This window comes from Botryllus schlosseri, chromosome 8, assembly GCF_051294905.1.
Source record: "Botryllus schlosseri isolate E-star chromosome 8, Bs_hap1, whole genome shotgun sequence".
Taxonomy (NCBI): domain Eukaryota; kingdom Metazoa; phylum Chordata; class Ascidiacea; order Stolidobranchia; family Styelidae; genus Botryllus; species Botryllus schlosseri.
Genome location: NC_137243.1, coordinates 19,150,562 through 19,165,208, shown reverse-complemented (window position 1 = coordinate 19,165,208; position 14,647 = coordinate 19,150,562). Strand labels below are relative to the sequence as shown.

The 14,647-nt window shown below is 39.6% G+C and overlaps 1 protein-coding gene across 1 annotated transcript in view; it reads right to left on the bottom strand.

Annotated features, from left to right (window-relative positions):
- The window catches only part of LOC145445334 (uncharacterized), a 33,368-nt gene extending 19,121 nt beyond the window's left edge, over positions 1–14,247 (bottom strand). The window contains exons 1-5 of the mRNA XM_080323522.1: positions 13,996–14,247; positions 8,034–8,166; positions 2,144–2,316; positions 1,926–2,082; positions 542–657 (exon numbers count right to left, since the gene is read on the bottom strand). Coding sequence (XP_080179648.1) covers positions 542–657; positions 1,926–2,082; positions 2,144–2,316; positions 8,034–8,166; positions 13,996–14,093 — 677 coding nt within the window. The 5' untranslated portion in view covers positions 14,094–14,247. The remainder of the gene's footprint in view (positions 1–541; positions 658–1,925; positions 2,083–2,143; positions 2,317–8,033; positions 8,167–13,995) is intronic.
- Positions 14,248–14,647: the final 400 nt, after the last annotated feature.

Below are 14,647 nucleotides of genomic sequence, written 5' to 3'. Positions count from 1 at the left end.
TATATGTAAAAGTAGGCCCATATAAGAGTAAGAAAAAAGGAAGGTCTGAAAATTTCTCAAGTTAAAGAATGGGATAAAGCATACGGAGAATATGCGTCTCAGATCTTTTATATTCAGACTATCGTCAGTGACAGCCATAAAAACCGCTGGATACAGCTTTACCACAGCACCGCAAATGTAGATGCATTTTATAAAATCTTGATACAACGGACGGCACTAATGTGGTGCTTCGGCCTTCATTTATATTGAGTCTTATGATCTTACGTTATTCATATCAGTAATTATCAGTAACAACAGATGACGTGTTTAGGCCGTCAGGCGATAAGCGCCACATCTTTTTGTTTAATAAACAACAACAACAACAACAACAACAACAACAACAACAACAACAACAACAACAACAACAACAACAACAACAACAACAACAACAACAACAACAACAACAACAGATGACGTGAAGTGACAATGCAAATTGTCCGCACCACCTTGCGGCCTCCATGTCAGCGTGAAATAGGCGTAATCGTGGGTTTTTGAAACGTACTCATCTTGTACTCTTTTCTTTAAAACATTCCAACAATGAGATGAAGATTCTCCCACGACCTGCCGCGATGCCCTAGCCGATCTTGCGGAACGGGGCGTTGATGGAGGTAGACTTGGCTGAACGAAAGAATAATCAGTGACCTCAAAAAAGACTGAAGAGATTTGTCAACTTCACTGAAATACCTCGTTATGATGATCCCTATGATATATTAACTAGTTCGTGATTGTCAGAATAAGGTAGATGGGACCGCCTTTTATTGCAACATAAAAATTCTTTGGTACCGGTGTCCCGCAAAATTCTGCGAAAGCTTTATGGCACGTCATGCTACTCGTGCTAAACGTGTTTGTGACCCTAATATATTGGTTATCCACAATTCAAAATGAGTTTTCGTCAACAACGGGCCATAAAGTTAGCGACGCATACATTAGTCCAGTGCAGTGAACTGTTAACGGTAATTGTGGTGTTATTCCGCTGTATATATGTATTGTATTTACTGAATGTATTTATTTTGCAAGGGCGTTTCCCCCTTTTCCACACCAGAAACCCCTGAACTCCCCACAATTCGAGAATTCGATCACCGAGCAATCGGGTGGGGACCACCGATATATAGCCTTATTCCAGTACATTTGTGATATCGTAATGTCAGCGAAGTCTTCATATACAGCTCCAAATAACACTACGGTGATATAACAAAATAATGTGCTGATGACTGACGACTATTTAATCTATATAATATGAAACATTAATTAAATTTAAATTTTCGCCATCCCGATTTGAAGAGTTACTTTCATTTATTTATTTATTTATTTATTTATTTATTTATTTATTTATTTATTTATATATTTCCCTTTGTCTAGTGAGAAGAAATAATTGTTCAAAATGGCTTTACGTATACATAAGTATGAAGACTCACAATAGACTGATATTGAATCTATAGCCACTTCTATTTATATGCTGGTTCCATTATTTGTTAATCTGATCGAGAATAGGCTATCTCAGGGCCATTTAATCGCAGCGCAAATGAGCATACCAGTTGGCAGCAACCTTGGTGCGAGCAATCGAGATTGGTCAGCATGTGATGTGGTAGAGTCCAGTCATGAAATGTGACTCCGCGTAAAATAGACCTTTATTGTATTGTCTACGACCCGTTAGGTGCGACATACAATCAGGTCTTGCGTCATGTGGATTGGCTTTAAAGGTCTGGGTAGTATAAATTCCACGATTGTACCGAAATCAATATCAATGTAAAACTGATTTTGCAAATGCGCCCCAGTGGATGTTGAGATGAGCAATATAGGGTCACAACAAATGACGGTGGGTGAGCCAATACATAGAACCGAGACATGCATTCCAACTCCCAATCCCTATATGTCATCTGGCTTACACGATCGTAGTCTTTCCGATGACTGCTTCTGGGGGCGGTGCTAACTGCTTTAACCCAATTCGACACTTTTTGGTAGGGCGACTCTGGTATTCCTTGATTTTTCACACGAAAATAAAACTCCTCGAATGATATGGTATCTTTGTTGTCCAATCCAAGACTGTGATCAAATATACAGAACATTACCTACTGATATCAAATCGAAATACTGTGCATACGACCTTTTCAAGATGGCTTGAATTTGTTTGCTATTTAAATATCCGTATAAAAGCCACATGACGCGGGCAAATGCTTCTTTCGGCACAGTGCCCTCTCCGAAAGGATCGTTTGCCTGGAATATATTTCGGGCGGCGGGTAGATTTCCATTCAGCTTGTCTTGAAGGTGAATCAGGATCTATATTAAGAACAAAGAGAATGAACATACCAACTACATTGCATCAAATGTTAGTAGGGGATCTTGACCTAAAAGGCGTGGGGGTCTTGCGAACACCAACTTTTATGAAAGGCTATTTGTGAAAGTGAACGTGAACTCGAACACTTGACGTCATGTCACAATGCTAATTCAAACACAAACCTATTTTTGCTTTACTGTCAACGCCCCGCCCCTAATGAAGCGACGATAGCTTATATGACCGGGTACATTTAAACGAAACCCAGGTCAAAATATATAAGGGACTAGACACCAAAATCAGCATTCGAGGCTGATTTTGGGGGGTTCCAGTGGCACGAGCAAAATAAAATATATATTTGCACAATCAGTACCTCGGTAGCTTTCGATTGATACCAGTTTTATCAAATTTAATGCTCGGCAAGCCGATCAAAAATTACCGTCAAATTACCTTTAGCCAAATGGAAAGTGTGACGTAGGACAATTTCACTGAGCCGTGAGATTTGCTTGTGTCCACACCATATAGGACACTACGGTGCAATCCTTAGTTAAGATTTCAAGGCGTTCGATAAGCCCGGTACCCCAAATTTACCAAGATATCAATTCATTTGGGTTGAGTACATGGTAAATGCCGATAAGGCAAGTCTTCTCGCGTCGACGAACTTACGCGTAAGCTCTGCACTCGCACGCTGCGCGCATACGTAAATAATAACATACAGTCACTAAAATTTGACGTTTAAGAAAGTAGTGGGGAATCTCGGCAGATTGGGGCCGCAAGCAACATTATCATGTAAAACGGGAAACTGTCCGCGGGCCGGATCCGGCCCGCAGGCCGTATGTTGCCCGCCCCTGCTATACTTGAACCGTCTAGATAAGTTATCAAGCCTATAGCGGTATCGCAAATGAAAATAATCTATTACAGTGCATGGTTCTCCACCGGGAAGCTTTTTCAGGGGGGTGCGCGAAACCACTAAATTTGCAAAGGTATTGTATTGTATTGATAGGCACAACACAGTGGGGCTTATCGCCTTTCTAGGCCTTGTGCCCCACGACATGAATTTCATAAAGTTCATTGGTCTTTGCTTTTTTTCTTTGTCTTGTAGGGAACGTCTTTATCATTCTCTCTCGCTGTCATCTTCATTGTCTCTCACTCCCATGCGTCCCCATCGTGGTCTCTGCTGCCGACTTATAGCACGGCTCACTTTCAGTCTGGGCTTTTTAATGCACTACCGTAGTAGTGAGGTCGGCAATGAGGAGCCCAGAGAAACCTCCGACACGTAGACGTTGGTCAGAACCGTGATTCGAACCAGCGACCATTGGTGTCGTGACTACGGTGTTTTACCAACTGCGCCACTCGCTTCCCCCAATTTGCAAAGGTATTGATAACCAAATTCGTCATTTTTTACGTTCGCTTCATAATTGCTAAAACTTCAGGACTCACATCAACAGAATGGCCGTCCGAGATAAAATATTCTACTGTGCCAACACATTGTAATTGCCAAGTTGCCAATAGTTTACTGATACGAACATATTTCTGTTTAGAGATGCTTTGCTGGGGTTTGCGGTAAAAATAAAAAGTTGGAGTAGTAAGGTCAATGAGCGTGAATTCGAAATGATTGCAAAACATTTTGAATTTGAAATTATCAGTCTCAGCAATTTAGTGAACAGTCGTTTGTGCTAGACATTCATTATTTTTTTCGCAATCTGCTCCAATAAGGGAATTGATACTTCGTCACAGAATCTATTTTTCCTGTGATATAGCTTACATATAACCACTATTCCACCATAACTTCAAAATGAACTGCTGGATGGAAATGACATGGGCCGGACGTGATATTTTCGATACAAAAATCTTTTTCTAAATTTTGGGGCCATGTATATGTTGCGATCATACCGAAAGGTGTCGTCGTACCCGTTATACGCGTTATTGCTACATTCATCCCAACGGTCTTCGACCATGTTTTACAGAAAAACCAGTCGGACAAATCTTATCATGAATTCAAACCAAAGGTCGACACATTCTCATGATCAAGCCATATTTTCTGCGTGTCGTCTTATTGGCTATGGTACCCAACACAGTGACCTTGTACACGTAAAAACTATCGCAGGATTTTTTGCAATAAATTCAACTAATATTACATACATATTAACATATCGCTCTGGCATCGTGTATAGCCAAAATTATACCCTTTGTGATCCCTACTTTGATAACCCTTGAATTTGCGCTACGGTAACTTGCAAATGTGAATCTGTAATGATGGTATTTAGTACTATCCTCGTGTCTCGTACTAATCGAACTGTTATTACGAAAATATTATGATTTTTTAACGAAAGAAAGCAGAAAGTCAATTTGACGTCATTTTCTCAGCCTGTCGCCGGCTCAGACGAGCTGATACAGTGTATATCTGCCACTACACCGCTCTCAAACCACGCTTTTGGTTACGCTGTAATTATAGTGCGCAAACATTAATTCACTACGTCTTGTGAGAGACAACGTTAGTGTCAAAGCTACGATTAGTGGTGCGTCGTAAGTCAAACAAGTTTTTACAATTGCGTCGCAACTACAAAAGTTGGGAAGACACTGCATTTGAATTTCCTATTAGGTTTGTTTGAATTATTCCACGTCAGAATAATCAACAATTATTTACGATTTTCATTCGCATTCATCCGGATTTTGATCCGCACCATCCACACCACCTTCGTCATCCGCACTGCAATTTTTTTCATTCGCACAAGTGCGTATCATTCCACAAGGTAAAAAGCACTGTCCTGTAACTATGTGACTATGTTACGTGCTGCAGCATGGGCCTTAGGTACGCACCTGTTTGTAGTATGGGTGAGTAATCAAAAGTCTGCCACATTTAACGGGCAAGATGGAAGCGGGCTGTTGTGCCGCAAGACGACAGTCTCGTCTACTTCTTTGTTGTGGCATTGTGGTGACATGTTGTGACAAGAAGTGTTGTCTGCAATCTACTGCAAAACTAGTCTGGTCCTCGGAATTAATCACCGCAGTTACGTACAGTAGATCAAGTTCGGAACGTAAACCAGATCATGTATGGGGAAATCAAATATACCATTCAATTGCATATTGAAGTTCTGTACCTCCAAGAAGCTCTGGAAATCAAATTGTGAGGAAAACAGCGGTCAGCCTGTTGGTATATTCTTGTCCTATTATTGTCTAGCGATTAAAACATTATTGAATACCAGTTGTCATACATCCTTGATATCAATGATAGCTGTTTTGAAAAGGTAGGTATTTGTCAGAGCCGTTATAGTCACGCCACTCGATCGCTGGATAATGGTGAGGTAATTACTCTATAATGAGAAGCCCTTCACGGTGAATGAATTCCTAACAATGAAATGAGCCGGTATAGCTTGGTACAAGCATAGTATCATGCGCGACACAGAATATTATGCTTTACTATTGTAAAGTTGTCAGTAATAGCTTTGTTCGCGGGTCAATTGTCACGATACACAACGAAGAATCTTTATCATATGTGTAGTATTGAAACGTAATGGGATAAAATCTTCCGATGCGCAAATAACATGGGACCCGTAACCGATTTATTTGAAATACCGCTTCACAATGGTGGTTATTATTATTTCGGAAATACTTATGACTATCGGGTGACACTGAGAAGAATCTTAGAAATTGGAACCCATCGCAGAGTTCATCTAAAATTTGTGTATCGAACATTACTACGGCTCTTTCACGTCTGGTGCCGCGGCATGTGCGTAATCCGAAATTGTCACAGTAGTCAGAGCCGCTCTGCTACTCAAGTATACAAGTAAAAGAAACGTCAACAAGCAATGCCCAAGACACGGTAAAACTAGAAAATAATATAGAAAATGAAAGAAGGTAAGAAAAGAACTCAAATAAATATAGTTTCAAAATATAACTTTGGTCGAAGAGTCGTATACTTCTAGAGGGAAATTGGAGTGGGCCACATACGAAGTTGCAAGATGTATGTTTGCGACTAACGCGATGCCTCAACGTTGTAATACGAATAGGTATAATCGTATAATACAGTGGTTCCCAATGTGGGCGATATCGCCACTCAATATGCAATTTTGAGAGACAAGGGGGCGAAAATGTTAGAACGTCCAGTGGGATGTATTTAATTACAACGGCAAAAAATGCGCTTGTAGACGGCTTATTTTGCATATGACGCGAAAGTTTGGTGATAATATCAAGTGCCCATTCATATAGCGTCATTTACACACCTGTTTAAGACATTTATTCTTCACAGCAACAGCCACTATTGTTAGGAAACTGGAGAGAATTTTTAGGCAAATATCGCTTGCCTTCCAAACTCATGATCTCATCGCTTTATATTGATGTGTGGCTCTGTTACTAAATCTCAGCCTCAGACCTGACCTTGGCACCGAGTCCCAGACATATTGAATTTGTCGAGGCATAAAGCGCTTAATCCAATAGTATAAAGATGTTTCCACGCAGCTGAGAACACCTCCGGTTAAATTTGCAACGTAATATTTTCAATAACCAGTTTATACCAAGTTTCCGAAGAGAATTGCCGTGTTCTCACATTTCAACTCATATTGATAAAGTAGGTCGAATGAGCAGATAGACTTATCTATAGCTTGATGTATCTCATATTCCGCAAACAGTCGTGTACTTGATTTTATGTTGACACAGTCTATTTGTGACTGATATGCTGGGAATAGTCACAAAATCGGTATGTGGTCACACGAAAGTAATCTGATTATTATATGAGGTGGATAATGTTTGATACATACAGACAAATTTCTAATAAGAAGGCGATTTTTTTGACATGTCAAAAAAAAGTCAAACTTTTGTCAAATTTGTAGCGTTAGGTCAAAAAATGTCGAAATGTCAAATTGTTTTGCTACCTGCATTTCGTTTGTATCGTAGATTTTGCACTGTCGGTGAACTTATCATTTGGCATTTTACAGCTTGTAGCCTACTTTATGGGCCCACCGTTGTAGACGATCATTGTCTGCTCATTGTAAATCATAAACATTCAAATGAAACAAATAGGTTGACATGGTGTTATGCTGAACGTACCGCAATACCTAAAACTGAAGCAAGACTGCGTGGGCATTGCATGGTTCTTAGATCAAGAAGCGCATGATGGAAAATTGTGATGTAGACACCATTGTCAGAATGAAGCAACATGGTGTGTCCCCAGCAGTGTACGCAAAACTTCAGTCAACCAACAACTGCTGCTGTTGAATTTTCTTTCTCCATTCTTGGCAAGCTACTCAGTAAAAACCGACACTTTCTATGCGAGAATGTATGAAAGTATCTTTCGTTGTACTACAACAAATTTTCATTTTTTCTACCATAATACGTGATGTAACTACTGAAATTCTTCATAGGGCTAAGATTTCGTTTAAATAAAGTTTTCTCAGGTAAAACTTTGTCAGTTTTTGAGTCAAAACAGTTTTTTCAGGTGAAACTATTTCATAAGGAGAGACAGTTCCAACCAGAAATGAAGATAAGCAGTATATTTCTAACATTATTGGGGAAAACACCTAATTTGCAACGTTAGGTCAACATTTGGTCAAAATTAAGTTTATCAAGGTAAAAAAATTCAAATGTTTGATTTTTAGGTGAAAATCTGCCGTTTTTAGGTAAAAAATCGCCCTACTGATAAAGAATATTGTAGTGTTACGTTTGTCCTTTAGCACGTGATTTTGGATACTGTCTAATAACGATTTTAGTATTCGCCAATAACCACCTCTTCCGTCGTCACTCGACTGCTTTCTTGCGACGTATTGCAACGTTTCGTCACACTGCGGCAGCGGTCCATGTCCATCGACGTGTGCAGATTCACCCTGGGTTCCGTTGGCAAAAATCCATCCCGGTGTTGTCTAAAATTACAAAGAATGATCTCTTTGAACATGGATTGACATTTATAGACTTGGATCAGTCTAATTTGATGACTTTATGCGTATTCTATCCATTTCGGACCAACAACTTTACAGCTAGATTCAATAAGAATTTCGAATGTTACGGAATTTCCGGAGTCACTTTATACAAGTGTTTGTTAACTATTTTGTTGCGGTCACCACTAAATTTTGTGGGTGCTTGTGTGAACCCTTAAAGCAGATGACTGGAAAATGTGGTCACATCTCACCAATCGTATTTGCACACTCAATCTGGACTATTACATGATTGTGTCAAAATCGATATAGCGTGTTTATAATCCAAGCGAAGCGCAGGAAATGATATCCAAGTTTAACAGGTTGACCTGGTACATTTTGAGGGTCTGCGATTTTAAGTGTCTTCATGATAGTTTGTGGAGTAGTAGTTACGATATGCGAGATGTAACGCTCGAACACCATAGTGGTCGAATATCATTCGTTTTATTATTACACAGATTACACCATATCATCAACAATATAATTTTCCTTCGTATGCACGTTGTGCATCTATATTGTGTTCAAAAATATCTCTATTAGGGTAAGTCGGAGTCGCGATTGGAGAGAGGAACAGAGAATTTTCTGTGAACGACTTCGTGAGGTATGCAATCGATTTGAGAAATTTGGAGTAAGATACCTGTCATGGTGCTGGCAAAACATCAAAAACATGGAAGCACGGAAAAATATTCCCATCCCAAGGCTGTCATTTTCCATATCATATCATAACATACTTTCATATTTCCCTATTCTATGCCGAGATTTCCTTCCGTACCACACCATACTATGCTCGGTTTATAGGTGTACATTCCAATTCAACGACCAGCTTCCGAAACAACGTGTTAAGTATATCGTTCTTACAAATCGCTCGCAAATTATTGGTGCTTATACATCCAATATACTCGCAATCCCGCATATAGCCCAAGATGGTTCGATGAGCGAAGCCTTATAGTTGGTCCCACTCAAATTACCATTTACTGAACAAATTTATATATGCTGATTGTAATGATATTATAGTACCGGATAAAGCCGTTCTGATTTCAGGCAGGGCATGTCGAACCTATTTTGTCTGTGATGTCGTTACTGACGGAATTAACCATATAGAAAATGAAAATGTAAATGACATCTAGTAAATAAGTCATTTCGAGAGCGACCAAGAGGTTCAGAATGGCGTAGAAAAAAGAACATTTGATTACTTGAAAGTTGACTCGAAAATTTGTCTACTAGTCTCGAGTCACTCCACATTTCTCATATGTCGAGTCAGAGCCAAGTACAGCAAGTCATTTAAAAATGTGACTCAAGTCATCTCAGCGACAGTTTGACTCAAGGGCGGGCAACTTTTCCGGTTGGCGGGCCGGATATGGGAAAATGAAGTACTTTGATGGCCGGATTACATAATAAATACAATAATCGTGTATTTATCCACCTATAAAAGGAATAAATCATATTTAATGTAAACTTCAAGTTTAAAGCGTATAAAGACCAAACACAGTATTTAATGAATTTATTAACAGTAGCTGTTGAAGTCGATCAGACATCTGTGATCGGTCAACGTTGTCAACAAGGTCTTTGAACTCTGGCTGTATGTCGTATGTAGAAAACCTTAGTAAAGACTGCACGTGAACATCAGTTATATTGCAACGCAGCTTTGTCTCATTAATGATCATGGTCGAAAATATATATACACCCGAACAGAGAAGTGGCGAGGTAGCGCAGTGGTATGACCCACGGCTACAACCAGACATGGGGTGATTACCTCATGAATATAATCGATTGCGATTGCGATTACTTCTGAATGACGCGATTACGATTACGATTACAGCAAAATTAGGAAGTAGTCGATTACGATTACGATTACATTGGAAAAGTAATCACGATTACTCACGATTACATTTATTTTGCATCTTAGAAGTTATATTGGAAGACAATATATGGATTTCGCTGAAAAGGCCTGGTGAGATAACAGACTTCCTTTAAAAAGGATTTTCCTTGTTACGTCATAATGTACCAATTGCCCATTTTTATAAAGGACGATTTATCGCACCCAACGATTTACATTCTTGCCAGATCCTTGACTGCCGCACCCCAAATTTCCCAATAGGGTGGGGAACGAGCACGAACGGTACTCAAAAGTATTTCGTAAACCAACATAACTTATACAGTATTTTCGAGAGATTTAATTGTGTTGAAAATTCTCTCTAGATAGCTTGATGTTGAAATGCATACGTCTCCCCTTCAAGAAAGAAAGCATACATAATGTATATTGGGGTAGCATTTAAAACAAATAGTTGTTTAAAACACTCTGTTTGAAACATGTTTTAAACAGTGTTCTAAACAAAGGCATTCAAAAATCCAAAATTGTGTTTCTTAAGTTGTAAAATTATGCCATAATTGTGTAAATACTTTCCAAAAAACATTTTGTATGAGCCTATACGGACAATTACCACCCGATTTAGCCGACGTACATCGATATGGGATGGTTGGAACCCTCAAAATAGTCTGTTCAACAGTTATACTACTGACATTTCGTCAAAGGAACTATATTTACCCTATATATTTTCAATTGTCAATGTCAATCCAATATGACGTCACAAATGAATATTCGTGACGTAATGGCTTAAAAAACATGTTTTAAACAAGGGCCTTGTTTCATACATGTTTGGGTTAAATTGCTTTTTGTTTTAAATGCAACCCTAATTTATAGTAGGCATTTAGGTTCCAGTCAATATCGTGCCACGGCACGCCAAAAGATATATGCAGTTTCGACCAACACGCGACTTAACGAAGTGTGCTACTAAAGAAAGAACTATAGGCCGAAACTTAGGGTATGTGTCCATTGTCAATAGCCGCGCTGGGTGGGCGTGACTAATAGTTCGATCCTTCCAATCTGAGCCCACTATGCAGATGCCACCCGGGCACGCACAGAGCATTAAAGACATGACAATTTGCGTGTGCGTCTCACAAAAGTTTTTCTTTCAGTCTGCTACGTTCGGCATGCAACAATATCTTTTGATTATGTAACAGACCGGAGGTCACGAATTAACAACATACTTTAAAGTAATTATAACAAGATACCAGACATTATGATTATGAATTAAGTGCCCCCAGCTCTACAGGTAAATCTCACCATCGGGTGCTGAGAGACGATTAAAAATTAATAGTAATATAATGCAATTACCAATATTATTGACGAAATTCAGTCTTCAACTTTAAAATACCACCCTATGGGGACCAAAGACCAACGTTTGGACTGGGGGACGAATTGCTGTTTTGGTACTGATTCTAGCTACAACCCACGCTGACATGGTATATAAGCCCATGGCTATGGCGGCGGGGCCCAATGTTGAGTAAGAATTGTGAAATAACGATTGGCGCCCGTTTCAAGTAGAGTCATATGAGAATAAGATGCAGAGAACATAAAATTCTGTCTTCAACTTGTTGCAGATAATGTACTGCAAGCTGCCGTTACGAGAAACGAAAAAAAAACGGCTCGATTATGATATATATCAGCAGCTGCTGATTTTTAATGCTTCGTTGTAGAAACCGTTATGTTTTATTTGACGAGTACAAAATTTCAAATCTTTGTCCGGTGTACGTACGTACTACATAGGCCTACTGCTCGCCAAGCAGCAACGGTAAAACTGCGTTTAACTATGCATAACCAAACATCAATACGCAAGTTACTATTTTAAACTAGGCGGAGTGGTGATTAATTATCCTGCTGCGAGGTAGTGGTGTGTGGAATGTGTTGATGACCTGATATACATCACGGTGGGTGTTCTTACAATCACACTAATGTACGTACAGTCGTACATCGAATATCTATTTACTGTGGATACTTCTTACGCTATGACGAGCAAAGCTAATAGGCTACTTCTGACGTAATAATGAGCAGTGGCGTTTGAATTCATACGTAAGTGTTATCACGAAACTGGTATCCTTGTTCATGAATGTTTATTGTTCAGTTTATGTCATAGTCCTTGTACGAATAAAAAGTAATCGTTCTTTCACAGACAAATCGATTAGATATGGGAAGTAGTCGATTACGATTACGATTACTTCGGAATTTTTTCGAATATAATCGATTGCGATTACGATTACTTGAAAATGCTGTAATCGTCGTAATCGATTACGATTACTAATCGCGATTACCCCATGTCTGGCTACAACACGGGTTGTTGTGGGTTCGAGTCCGACCGAGGTCGACTCCAGAATTCCTATCTAAGTGTTGGAGGTGTATCTAGGCTCCTCCTCGCCGTGTGATCCGCGTAAGTAGTTGTCTTATAAAAAGCGTAAAAGTGGGCCGTGCTACAAGTCGGTAAATACGGAATCAGAAATAACCATTACACTATCTCGCTCGGTTACGACGATTACAGCATTTTCAAGTAATCGTAATCGCAATCAATTATATTCGAAAAAATTCCGAAGTAATCGTAATCGTAATCGACTACTTCCCCGTCCCTGGTCTGACATATGAAAAATGATCAAATTCGAAGAAATGTTAAATTGCTCTTGATTTGACTGGCACTTTATTTTAACCGAAGTATATATATATTGAAGTTACATTTTTCGAAAGTCTGAAACCACTCACATCATTCTCTTAATCATGGTTTCATGATAAGGGTTTCGTGGACCATAGGGGTGTATACGAAGAACTACATCAAAGGGTACGAGATACATGGCGAAATTATTCCTTTACTCTATCTAGAACCCAAAATCATTGTGCGAACCCACTAAAAGTGGATTATTTTCTCGTTTTTCTGGACAAATTCACTCAAATCCAATATCTTCTTCGCGCCACGCGCGATCTTGTGTCAATGGTCGTTTAGATTTTAAATGTAGGTACCATCAGAAATCGTGTTGAATATGGACAAATGGTATGGAAATTTTTATTGAAAGCTCACAGGGTGCGAGTGATAAAAAGGTGTATGCGCAATGCGCATAAGAACATGACGATATATATCATCAGTTCCAAACCAGGTCAATGTCGGCTATGAACCCATCGTGTCACTCTGCGGTCATCAATTATCTCTTTGAACCGATACGATTCTAGGACGACGCGATGTACGCGCTGACAAAAATGCTGTCATGGGGTTACGTTTGGATTAGTTAATCATAACAATCACTATTGAACTTGCGTTCGGAAGACTTCGCACTGAAGTCACGAACACAATCGTCTCTGTTGTTCTCTGGGGCATTCCACAACGGATGATCAATGAAAAGATAACAGACGAACGCGCCACTCAGCTAAATGTCTGCAGCGCAATAAATAACGCTTATCGAATAGGATCTATTCACGTGAATATCCTCACAAATATAGGCATATCTTCATATCTAATATATATCGATGAGGTCAGATCTCTTAGCAAGTGAGTGGTAGTGGTTTTGCTCCCTCTAATTTTTCACGAGTCTGCACGCACTCACCAACTCACTGCGCGGTCCCTTGGACAACAGCACGTAACGAATAAATAAGGTCAGCACTTCGGCTTTCTCGTGTGCGGCACACATTTTTCTGCGCGCGGCCGCTTACGCGCGCAGCTCCGAGGGAACATTGGTCTGGGGTATGAGCTTATGGTTACTGCATTAAATATTTGCCAAGGTGTTTTTCATGACCCGCTTCAGCAATAAACCATCAGAGTATCACCACAATTTTGGCACATTGAATTCACTAATTCGCGTTGGCAATTAGCGGTAAAACGAAAGCACTCGATTCAAGATACACGCCGATAAGATTTCAAGTGTGTGCTAATACGCTGCGCGATATAAATCAAGTTTACTTACCCAGATCCATGAATGGACAATGAATCTCTGCTACCTAGTCTCGACAGCGGATGCGATATCACAGGAAATTTCCCGGCTTGTCCAGCACTGGGAGCCATTATATTGCGAAATACCTAAATACTCTAAGTACACACTAAAATAAAATCAAAACTTCCTAAAAACTCATTCATTCTCAGCTTTAAACCGTGGTCATTTAAAAATAACCCCGCCCCTCATTGTAAAGTGACAACTTCGTAGCTTACAGTAATCCGGTGACTGACTGTGTTCGACATATTCACCCTCCAAACATATTGATCTAAAGACTTAAGCCCTTGTTGAGTAACCCGATAGCAAACAAGTTGTCTATTAATTGTCCTCTGTTGCCTCTGGTAACAATATACCGTATTCACCGGTGGTGTCAAATATGTGTCAATGAGCGGCTATAGTAGCGACACCGTGCGTTATAAAACTGATCTGGTTCGCGAACACAGTTTAATTTATAATGACGCTCGTCAGTGCAAAACAACATACGATTGCGATGCAGTAAAAAGTATATAGAATTCGAAACGACTCGGAAGAGTCTTTCAATCTAATAACCACATTTTCTTACTGGAATTTATAACAAGATGTGATAAGATAAAATCATGCATGATAGAGACCGAGAGTTTGTTCA